Genomic DNA, 12,346 nt, shown 5'->3' with positions numbered 1-12,346 from the left:
AGGAAGGAAGAATTCAATACCCGGAGAGACCGCCTTTTTCAGACATTTCATAAGGCAAACCACCACAACTTTTCACAGTCAGGGCTTTTGGGAAAAACAGCAGGCAAGGTATATTACAACATTATTAAGTTTCTCAGATAAATTGATTTAGTAAAGACAATCTAGTTTTTTATTTGTTTGTTTGTTGTTGTTTTTTCTGCATTTATCTCTCATTCACACTCCAGTCCAGTTGGTGGTGGTAATGCACCTATAAATTGGTTTGCCAACCGCCAATAAACCGTAAAGAAAAAGAAGAAGCCTGTAATTGTTTATATTTTGGCACATGGCACTATGGCCCTGGCTATTAGCAGTTCCTGTTTGAAATGTATCCATGGATGTACAAACTATCTCTGGATTAATTTGACACTTAAGAAAACTTATAACCTGATGATTCTAAATCAAGTTCTGGAATTAGCTATAAGGAGCATCTCTCTTCTATGATTTATGGACATTTATTCACGATGGACATCGGAGATAATGATATCTTCAGAAAGTGTAAGTACCACTTCATTTAAAAATATATGTATCTTGTCTGTGTCTTTTTCTGAAACTAATTGTGTCAAAAAAAGGTTTTTTGACACTAATTGTGGCAATTGCGCGCTAATTAAATTGCCTGCATGAGCTATGTGTCACATCCACTGCTGCAGCTCCAACTGCTGACCGTGTTGTTAAAGAGGCCAATTCAGTGGCCAAAGTGCATTAACTAGCTTCCCTTGTTTTTAGAACAACTGCATGCACCTGTCCCTTTCATCTTAGGTAGGCTACAGTAGGTTTGCCTCCCGTCTATGCCTACCCACACCCCGTGCAACTCAACCTCTTTCCTAGACAATATCCATCAGCTCTTTTACCTTGATCTTCGATGTCCAGATTCTTGATCATCCACTGTACAATTTCAGAACCTGAAATGAGAGAAAGCACATAAATATGAATCACTGATATGATATCAATATATTCATAGTGTGCTGAAACTGCTGCTCCTTTTTGCATATAGATGCAAATAAAAGGGAAAACAATGACACTCTTAACCCTACCCACCTCCCCTCATAATCACAGTGCATACCAATTCCTCTCGCCTTACACCATGTGGGTGGGTAATAGGCCATCCATTACCAAATTTTCTTTTCTGACATCCTCTTCAAGCCAGCTCTCTTTGGCTGTAGTCCATTAATATAAATGACCAGAGAGGTACAATGGCATAATGAAGCATCCATTGTGTACAGTAACAACACAATTGGTCTGACTCAGTCAGATCATAGACATTTCAGTTGCAATTGCTTCATTTAAGAGTCAATGCATCACATCAGACATTTCCAACTGTCACAAACAAAAAACTAAGATATAAACAGGTCAGAATATGGCCCGAGGGGAGGAAAAATGCATTTAATGTAAAACTGAGCAGAAGAAAAGGCAAGATACTATATGTGTGTGTGTGTGTGTGTGTCTACACAGCTATACAATCACAACACAGATATATATATATCACGTCTTCTATTTTATCTTGTTTGAACATCAAAGTTTTTATATGGTGGATGTCATTTTGCAATACATCTTTCCCATCTGAGAATGCAACTGAATCATTTTCACATTTCAGAAAAACATAACCACATCCCCTGCCCCCTGGATGTTTTCACACCCTACCACAACATGTGACATTGGCACTTTGGCTAAATATATATTTTCTAAGCTATTATTACTGTCTTTCATGCTGTCAGGTGAAGGTATGTTAAGGAGACGAGAGCCACAGAAGGCAGGAAAAAGGTGTGAAATGGAGACATGAGGGAATGCATGCAGGGAGACAGTCGGTCCCTGTGGCTGTCCATCAAGCTATCTTTCTGTCTGTCTGGATTTTGTCTTCACTGCACCCCCTTGCTTTCCCGCACCCTCATAACAAGATGAGATTTTCCATGGATTAACATTAATACAACCCCATTTTCACACTATCAAAGTTGACCCACTTTCTAAGAGAGATCTTAAATGAGATGTGTAAGATAATCCTCTAACAAGGCTGTTCTCCATATTGATTAATATTATGCCCATAGATGTGTGTGTGTGTGTGTGTGTGTGCGTGTGCGTGTGCGTGTGCGTGTGTGTGTGTGTGTGTGTGTGTGTGTGCGCGCGCGCACGTGCATCAGAATATGACAATAATATTAACCGAGTGATTAGGGATGACATCAACAATTAATGATCCCAATGATAACAAATATTTGATTATTACTGCAGAATCTGAATCTGAAGAATGACTGACCTCTGCTCAGTATTAATAGAAAATAAACAAGCAGAGTTGTCTTTGCTATGGTTCTGTTGTTCAGTTTAGGGAATGAAGGACACCTAACAAAATACAACAAAACACACTGTAACAACAAACAAAGGAAGGAGACACACTCATATTGTATGTACACACATACAGTACCTATAGGGCTTACCAGTACAAGTAGCCCATATGTTATTCGTATATGCTTTTACTGTAAGTGAATGAATTGCCAAGTGAAAAAAAATCTATGTATTTTATTAAAAATTGAGGCTGCAAAAAGTGGTTGCAGAGGAAAAACACAACAGTAACCTGGGTTGCATCCCCAACTGTTGTGCTTACAGCGCACAACGGGTGCCCCAATGAACACGAATGAAGTGGCAGTGTTCACAGAGGGGAAGCTGCAGCCTTAGAAACTGCCAGGGGACAAGTGTTTTGGGGGAGGTAGCATGAAGTAAGCATTACACTCTTGAACTCCAGAAACTGCATGCATTTTAACAAAAGTATATTGTAATGCTTATGATGATGATGATGAGGATGATGTCATGTTTAGACATAAGGATGAAGTGTAGCATAAATATAGTACTTTAGTTAGGTATAGGTACTGTATATAGGGTATAGGTGCAAAACAGAGCTACAAATATGCCATCTGTTGCAATTCTGTCATGTTCCCACAAACGTAGCCAGTGTAACCATTTGATAGCTATATTGATTGTATAATGACAAAAAGGTAGAACAGAAATGGGTCGGAGCTAATGTTGCTTGGCCAGATGTAAAAGCATTAATCAATGTAGCTTTAAGCAATGAAAAACACTGTGTAGTAGACTTGGCATGAAAAAGGAAAAACACTACAAAAAAGAACTATGCATCAGCTGCCCTTTATATGCCCAAAGCATTGTCATTGTTTCACTAATGTCACTAAAGCTAAAGTTAGCTATTTCAATTTATCTGTCTGTGTCTATATGTTGGTGCTCACTGCCAACCTTTCAACCTCATCTTAGCCACTCATGCCAAAAAGGGCCTGGATATGTCACTGGTTGTGACCATTGACCTAATGGACCAATAGACCCCGTTGCTCTGGACGGAGACCAGTGAAGGCTATTAGAAGCACTTTTCCAGTGATCTCTTGCTTTACTGGAGACAACGTAAATGTGACGTGAGCAACGTGTCTGAAAGTTGTAAGTGTTCTGGTAGCTGTGACGAGAAATCTCAATCATTTCCAATCTTACAGAGACGGAAAGAGACGAAGCTTACCCCCGAGGGCGGTAAGCTTCGCTTCAGAACGCGAACCTCCGATGGCGCCATTTTGTTGCTACAAAGCAATCACCTCTTGTTAGCATTACACTGACCGCCATTTGTTTTTTTACGTCACTTGACTGCGAATAACTTTACATCTGACGCGTTTAAAGACTCTATTTGTCCATTGTTTATTTATAAAGAAACACGACAATGTATAAAAGGCTCCATTACCTTGTACCTCACGTTATAGCTCCGTAGCAGACGTTTTTGTAAAAATAAGGTAACGATTGTGTCATAACCAAGTGACCTACTGTCGCACAGTAGAGGAATTACCGTACAGTACAGGAGCTCGCAGGCAGTTTCGACTTACATTAGCTGTTTAGGTTTAATTACTAATGTTAACTAGCATGTTAGTTAGCAATAATTAGCCTGTGCTTATGTTATCTCCTTACATATACCTACATTCTCCGTCTCTGTAAGATTGGAAATTATTGAGATTTCTCTTGTCACAGCTACCAGAAGACTTACAACTTTCAAACACGTTGCTCACGTCACATTTACGTTGTCTCTGTCAGTTGGAGGCTGCGCAGTAAAGCAAGTGATCACCGGAAAAGTGCTTCTAATAGCCTCCACTGGTCTCCGTCCAGAGCAACGGGGTCTATTGGTCCATTGTATATATGTCAATGGTTGTGACAAGCCAAGCATGGCCCTTAAACCGAAATTATACTGTCCGCATGCGCGAGGGTCCACCGGTGTCCGTGTGACGTAATTTCGTCATCAGAGGGTATATGCATAGGCTGTGGACATGTCCGTGCAGCTACTCCGCTACCAAGTGGTAGCGTAGCGGTGTACTGTGCATGTGTGGAACACGTCCTCCAAGCGGATGGTATAAACAGACTTACTATGTGCCTGTGGGGTCCGCAGCTGGCCCTGTACATGTCCGTTCCTGAGTATTATCGAGGCCTTACTAAGCAGTAAGGGTGACCAGTGGTGGTTATGGCATTGGTTAGTGCACTGAGAAAAAATCGTGCAAAAAGGAGATTTTTGAAAAATTTTTTAGGAACAAGCACTTCTCAAAATCTGATAATTACATTATTAAAAATTTTAAGTGCTTCGGTAGACTTTTATAAATCCTTAATAATTATCAAGATTTTGACACTGTTACATTATAAAGCTCTCACTTTTATTAGCGTTTAAGTTTTAATCTGATACTCTAGGTTTAAGCTTAGCTTTTGAATGTCTTAATTAACTTAAATAATCTCTTATGGAGTATCACTCCAGCATGGATTCTTATATATTAGGTTGCACAACACGAAAATCCAATATGATTCTCTTGACATTCTGTCACTGCCAGTGTGAAATGCAAAACTGACAACTCTCTAAATACTTTCAGTTTGGCCAGAACAGAGTACTTGTCGGGGAACTTAGTGGATGGGAGCCAAGTGGAGGAGAGAGTAGAAGAGCACAGCCAAACAGAGCAGAGAGATAAAGACTTACCTGAAAAAACACTGGGGATCTTGGTTAGAAAACTTTTCACTGTTCGGATGGGAATGCCATTTTTGTCATCCTGCATGCGTGCTATTACTTCCTCCATCTGGATAACACAGGCACAGTGGGGGGAGAAGAGGAGGGAGGGAGAACAAGAGAGAGAGTTTTTTATAAACTTGCATTAGTAAGTAGAGTATGTGTGAGCAAGACAAAAAAAGGTAAACGAATGCAAACAGGTTCTGTGTGATTCAACCATCTCTCAGTGAAACGAGAAAGTTGGTGACTAGCAATCACTGTCTTCAAATTTCTGCCTCTCCTTTGACAAATCTCTCGGATTTGTGTCATTTGTCACATCAAACCTTGAGTAAGCTGCACGTATTGAATTCTGCAACAGCTAGGTTATTGAATTTTGGAAGTCTAGCAATGAAGTTTCTTGTCATGATCCATCACAGTATATTTGTGTCCCGAAACAGCTACACTTCCAAACTTTTCAGAGCAGAGAGGAAAAATTCATAATGTCACTCAAAAGACACAAATGTTTTATGTTCAGCATTGATTGAGTTACAAATTTGAACCAAAAGCTGCTCAGAGGAATGACATGGGCGAATAGACACACATGAAAACACGCAAGCATGTGTTTGCACATGCCACTGAGAAATAAATGTACTGGGAGTTGTCTCGAGGGCCTGGCAGGGCACAACGAGGCAGCCACGTTTCCAAGAACACACAGAAGGGAGCAAAGCAGAGTAGAGCATGGCCGCAATACGTCGGATTGGAGGCTAAGAGATCTCCCCAAACTCCCCCCTCGGTGTAAAAATATACCCATGGAAAATATGTACACAGAGTTCAACAGCCTGGCAACACACTAATATGTGCTACACAAACAGGCACACAATAACAAGCATGCCAAATGTGTTGCTTCATTTCCCTCCACCTGTAAATGATTTTCTGTACTAAGAGGGTTGGGGATCGTTAGATTCCATTTTTTTTTTTTAAGTTGTAATGATTCTGTCAAGGTCTTTTTAAAGACTGAATCTCATTTCTCGGTCTTACCCCTTCCCCTTACCCCTTACCTCTTACCCTTAGTTTTGCGCGTTCACATGAGAGTAAGCGCTATCCCAGTTCTCATTTTGATCAAGGGGTAGGGCTAAAGGGAAGGGGTACATACCCCTTAAAACCAAGCAAAGTCCCAAGCTTACTTGAAACCGAGGGTTACCCAGAATACACTGCGCAACCGGAAACAATGGCGGCCAGCTTAACCAGAGAGTCCCATAAATGTAAGTATTATCGGCTTAAAACTCACAGTGAAGGGATGCAACAATAGACGGAAATGGGTTTTCTGACTGGGTCTAGTGCAGAGAGTATTCTAGACATGATGTAAAAAGAGCATGGATTCCTTTTTCAGTTTGTAAAAAAGACTTGGTGTTCTTATCCTAGTCAACCCTTGGATAGGATAAGCTGCCAAGATTTATTTTAAACATGCTGATGGAAATCTTAGACATTAATGAGATTCCTGAATCCCAAACTGCAACATAATGTTCTTAAAAAAATTCTTAAAATGAAGTTTGTTGTCTACTATCAAATAGTACAATGAGTAGTTGTTTATTTAGCATTAGTAAAGTACTCTATAGGTGTTTTGTTATGTTGTGTATTAGTGTTTTTTTGGTTTAAACTGTTTCCTTTTTATCTGATTACATCTAATATATAACTAATTGTAACTGTATGTCTGTATGTTGTGACTGTGCACTGATGTGTTATGTTGTTCTCACAGGTCATGGATCATCCCCTCAATTTTTTTTGTCTTTGTATGACACACATGGCTTATTAGTGGAGCTGATCTGGAAAAGGTAACACAATTTGTTCTATTTCATACAAATGAAGGTTTTGTGTGGGTGAAAATGAATTTCTGTGGCCATATTGGTGAGAAAAGAACACTTCTGATGAAAAAGCTGGGTTTGATATGTAAATCTTTGACTATTTGGCTTTGGCTTTTCACAAGCTAGTACAGTACCATTGTGTGTTATAATGAAAGCTTGTAGCTAGTCAAATACCCTGGAGCTAATAATCATCCCAGTTAGGGATTGGAGCCTAATTGACAATGATGGAGCACAAGCAAATACTGTAACTAAAGAGCTGCTGGAGGACAATTTGAGGCTCAGGAAGACTAAGGGAGGTTAAAATGAAAAGAGGAAGAAAACAAAAATCAAAAATACGCATTTTCAGATTATTTCAGTCTGTTCTGTTAAAGTGCTCATATTATGGTCATTTTCAGGTTCATAATTGTATTTAAAAGTTGTACCTGAATAGGTTTACACTGTTTGATTTTCAGAAAACACCATATTTTTTGTTGTACTGCACATACTTGCTTCTTTTCACCCTGTATGTTGAGCTCTCTGATTTAGCTACAGAGTGAGGCATCGCACTTCTGTTCCATCTTTGTTGGAAGTCGCACATGCTCAGTACCTAGGTCAGCACTACAAGCCAGTCAGAAGCAGCTAATGACGAGCGTTCGTCACGGAAGTAAAGGCTGGACTACAATACAGCTGTTTGGAGCAGTTGGTGAACACACGTTTTCTGTTGGAGATGGTAAGTCCCTTTGGGGTGGACTTTGGGCTTTTTCGCTTTGTAAACCTATAACGTGTACAAAAGGAAAGGGAAAAAGACAAAAAGCATCAATCTCTTTCTCCCACTGCATGAGGCAGGTCAGTAGATCTGTCTTTGCAGGGCTCAACACTAACTTTTTAAATTGGTTGCCAGCTTGGCAACCAGGCCGAAATTGACAATACGGTTGCTATGTTTTAAACTGCCTATATTTGGAGCAATTCGTTTGTTATGTAACTATACAATACATTGTAATAATGTTGCAATATAATTTCCCATCCCTCTCATATAGGGGTGCAAGGGATCACGGTTTTGAGTCACGGATCGGAAAGATTTTCAGATCAGCACACAAAAGGGGGGAATTTAAATGATTATGAAAAATGTAATAACAATAACTTTTTAACAATAATTACTTCTTTCACCAGTAAATTGCTGTCAAAAGACCAAAACAGATGAGAAAAGGGTATTTTACAATAACTTTGAATGCACCACGAGGTTTACCAGTAAACACAACAGAGGCCACGAAACGGGTTCCATTTGACTGAATCTGGTTGCCAATGGCAACCGGGCAAGCGTTACTGTCGAGTGCTGCTCTACAAAATGTTTCCTTGGAGGTTCACCAATGTAAATCAGGTGGGCGCTTATGGCCCTATACAATTAAAGTTCTGAAATCAACTTAAATGTCTCTAAAAAGACCATAGCCAAAAAATCAATCCTAACTGTTTCTGGCTATCTTCCTCAAATTTCTGTTTCCATTTTTTTGTTTACAGTATTGGTGAGTTTTTCTTATTGCCACACATACTGGATGTTGGGATTATTCCCTACTGATACCAATGTCACATCAATGTTATACCAATGTCTTCACCAGCAGGAGCATTAATAAACCACAATGCACTGCAGCCACAAAGATAGCTCTCAGTTTTAATAAGGGTCACTGCTGCAATCATAGATGTTCACATCTTTGTAAATAGTCATTCTGGAAAATGTAAGAAGTCACCGACTGAATTAGTGGGAGACAAGGCAGGTTGAAGAAAAAACGGAGAATCTCAAAGAGACTCACAATATTTGATCACAACACAATGAAAGTTGTTCAGAAAATGTTGACACCTAACAGTTTAAGTATCAGAGGGTGAGATTTTTCTTTTGTGTTCCTCAACCAACACTAGTAAAAGTTAGATTCTAAAAATAAAGATATTTTTAATTACAGTAAGAAACTCAAACCGTGCTAAAATTAAACAAAAAAACAACTCATTATAAATACATACAATGCAGGCCTGCAAAGCTGTAGCATCTAAAGCAGACGCATAGAAAAACAAAAATGAACAGCATTCATATAGTCTCCTTTAATGTGTCGCATGCGTCACTCCTTTTGTTGTTTTTTAAACATATCTCTCTAAATGAATCCTTATTGTGTTTGACTCATTGGCCGTTGAATAAGTGTGCCTTATAACGCCAACCTTCCCTCTGTATCCATGTCTCACTGTCTTTCTCTGAGAGTTAGCTGGCGCTGTGAGACACAGAGCATACAAGGACAACAGCACCAGTGATCAATACTTCACACACTTTCTCCTATCTCTGCAACCCTCACCGCCTACACACGGTAAAATGCCACCAGCGTGAATATTCAGGATCTAAAGCTCTTGAAGTCAGGATGCTCTCTGGCTTCATGTTGTGAGGAAGAGAGGAAAGTCGTTTCCCTCTAGAGAGAGGGAGAGAGAGCAAGAGTCTTTCTCTCTTTCTCTCTCCATCCCCCACCCATCCACCCACCCAGAGCTGTCTGACTGTGTCTCTGCAGCCTCTTAACAGATAAGAGTGAGTGTTTTGGCTGCACAGTGTGAATCACTGAATAATGATGGCACAGGACTCCGTACATATGAAGTGACTAACAAAAGCGCCGGATATAAGCACATACTGAGCTTCAGCACACGGCTCCAAGCACTTCAAAGACTATCACTGAGGGCACTCAGGGTGCAATCAGAATGTTCTGAAGCACTATTTGGAGCTAAAAAACATTTCAAACTGAGTTTGAAAATCAATGCTGGCCTGTTAGATTTCTTGTTAGCCGTTGTTAAGTGCACTATAAGTCTCCTATTTGAAGGCCTGTTTCTAAGAAAAGCAAGCCGATAAAGGGATCAGTTATTAGAAAGGTTCTATCTTGAGCTCATCAGAAAGGTGGGAGGTTTTTAGGACGAAATTTCAACAATTTTATTGTGTGTCTGAAGATAGTTCATTTAAAAGTGACCTATATCACTTACCTGGGCAAGAAAGAAAGGAGGCTGGAAAAGAGGTTGTTTTTTTCTGACTTGGTAATGATGGTGTAAGACTGAAATATTGAGTAAACTGTGGTTATGTCCACGTGGATCAGTTTTTTTAAAAGCCTGTATCATATAATCTGGATTTTTCCCAACCTGATTCTTACAATTGTGATGTAAAATAAAAAAATTTTAAAAATAAAAAGGTTGAAACATGAATATGATTTGGGCTAGATATTTCTGAGAATTGTTTTTGATGGCTTTTAGTTACTTAGGGTTCAATGACTGCGGTGTTGGTATATGGGTTGAGTGGCATTAGTCACCTTTGTGTGCTAAGTGAGGCAGGTGAATAGACTGTTTGAAGATTAGGGCTGTAACAATACACCAAACCCACGATTCAGTTCGTATCATGATTTTTGACCCATGATTCGATACAAACCTTGATTCTTTTGGGATGCCACATGGCATTGTTTTGTCATTGATTACATGCCACTTTGCAACACAGTAATACAACAAAGACCTTATTTATTGATATGAATTGATTTCAATATCTATCGGTCCAACACCAAAGATTCTTTTGTACCTTAAAATAATGTTTCCAAAATCGTTTCAGTGGTTCATTAACTCGCTCTAATGAGACATAAGAATAATGGTAATTGTAACAGTAATGTACAATTCCGCTTCCAACCTGTAGGGGGACTGAAGAGGAAAAGTGCTTTGGTGCCTACTATAAAGGTGCTGGTTGACAAGTAGCTAATGCTTGGTTGTTAGCTAATTCTCTAAGAGTTGCTAGACTGACCCTGGCTGCAAATTACATTTTCTGCCGCTAGGGTGCGTATAGATTTCTACGCTAGTGAATTACTATGCCCTTGACATTTGAAGTGAGCTACTACCATTGACATATATAAAATGGACCAATAGAGCCCGTTGCTCTGGACGGAGACCAGTGAAGGCTATTAGAAGCACTTTTCCGGTGAGCGCTAAGCATTACTGCGCAGCCTCCAACTGACAGAGACAACGTAAATGTGACGTGAGCAACGTGTCTGAAAGTTGTAAGTCTTCTGGTAGCTGTGCCAAAATAAATCTCAATCATTCCCAATCTTACAGAGACAGAGAGTGTAGGTATATGTAAGGAGATAACATGGGCACAGGCTAATTATTGCTAAATAAAATGCTATTTAACATCAGTAATTAAACCTAAACAGCTAATGTAAGTCCAAACTGCCTGCGAGCTTCTCCTATACTATACGGTAATTCCCCTACTATGCGACAGTAAGTCGCTTGGTTATGACACAATTGTTAGCCTATTTTCATCTGCTACGGAGCCATAACGTGAGGTACAAGGTTATGGAGCCTTTTATACATTGTCGTGTTTCTTTAGAAATGAACAATGGACAAATAGAGTCTTTAAACGCTTCAGATGTAAAGTTATTCGCTGTCAAAGTGACGTCAAAATGAATGGCAGTCAGTGGGATGCTAACGGCGGGTGATCGCTTGTTAGCATCAAAATGGCGCCATAGGAGCTACGCATTCCAGGCGCTCGCTTACCCCCTTGGCTACTACATGCTAGCCGTAGAGCATTCATTTGTTGATGGTGCTGCACAACCTACAGGTTCCTTAACAAATTATGCTATCCGTCTCTAAAGTTGACCTAGATTTAAGTGACAGGAAAAAAATCCTTAGAACTTAATTTTTTAAACAGCTTTAATTAAATCATCTTTACCTACATATCCCTTAACACTGATGAGTGCTTATTAGAGTCTGAGGGACCCATCAAGATACATTTTTAAGAAGAAATGATCATGATGCCCAACAACAAAATAGAACTCGAAAGCATGCACTTGTTTAGATGAGACACTGTAAGGCGATCTTATCCTCAATTACAGTTTCTAAAAGAAATCTACATTTGGTCTGTCTTAGCACACTATATCAAATGCAGCTTGTCATTTAATTAGGAGCTCTAGATGAGTTTCAGTTTTTGTCTGTCTGTGCAAATGTAGAACCCTTGCTTACTGTGCCGCTGAGGAAATTAAAAGCTATCCTTTTCTTTTTCTTTTCCTCCTCCTCTTGCTTCTTCCTCTTCCCCCCTCTCTCTCGCCTAGTTGCCTGCACTGCGATGGGTGAATGTTACTGCATCAGACATTCAGGGGAGAATGGTATTACCTTGACAGTGTTATCTGAGGACAAGAGTGTCTACATGAGCAGAACAGAGATTCCTCCCAACTTTGCATCACACAATTATGCCCTTGCATATCAGAACAACACACACACACACACACACACACACACACACACACATATTTCCATCATGACACAATACAGAACACACAGCGATTATTTGTCACATTGCATATATAGTCTGACAGAATTAAGAGATGCGCGCACTCACACACACACACACACACACACACACACACAAACACACACAGAAGGACACATATTATGAAAGCTTATGAACCCAGAAGGTGTGGATTATTAT

At 39.7% G+C, this 12,346-nt stretch overlaps 1 protein-coding gene across 1 annotated transcript in view; it reads right to left on the bottom strand.

Annotated features, from left to right (window-relative positions):
- rgs7a (regulator of G protein signaling 7a) overlaps positions 1 to 12,346 on the bottom strand; it is a 60,784-nt gene that overhangs the window by 21,676 nt on the left and 26,762 nt on the right. The window contains exons 3-4 of the mRNA XM_028603583.1: positions 5,024 to 5,120; positions 888 to 938 (exon numbers count right to left, since the gene is read on the bottom strand). Of these exons, the coding sequence (XP_028459384.1) occupies positions 888 to 938; positions 5,024 to 5,120 (148 nt within the window). The remainder of the gene's footprint in view (positions 1 to 887; positions 939 to 5,023; positions 5,121 to 12,346) is intronic.

The sequence above is a fragment of the Perca flavescens genome, chromosome 17 (genome assembly GCF_004354835.1).
Source record: "Perca flavescens isolate YP-PL-M2 chromosome 17, PFLA_1.0, whole genome shotgun sequence".
Classification (NCBI taxonomy): domain Eukaryota; kingdom Metazoa; phylum Chordata; class Actinopteri; order Perciformes; family Percidae; genus Perca; species Perca flavescens.
The sequence above is the reverse complement of the archived record's forward strand: the minus strand, read 5'-3'. Positions and strand labels throughout refer to the sequence as shown.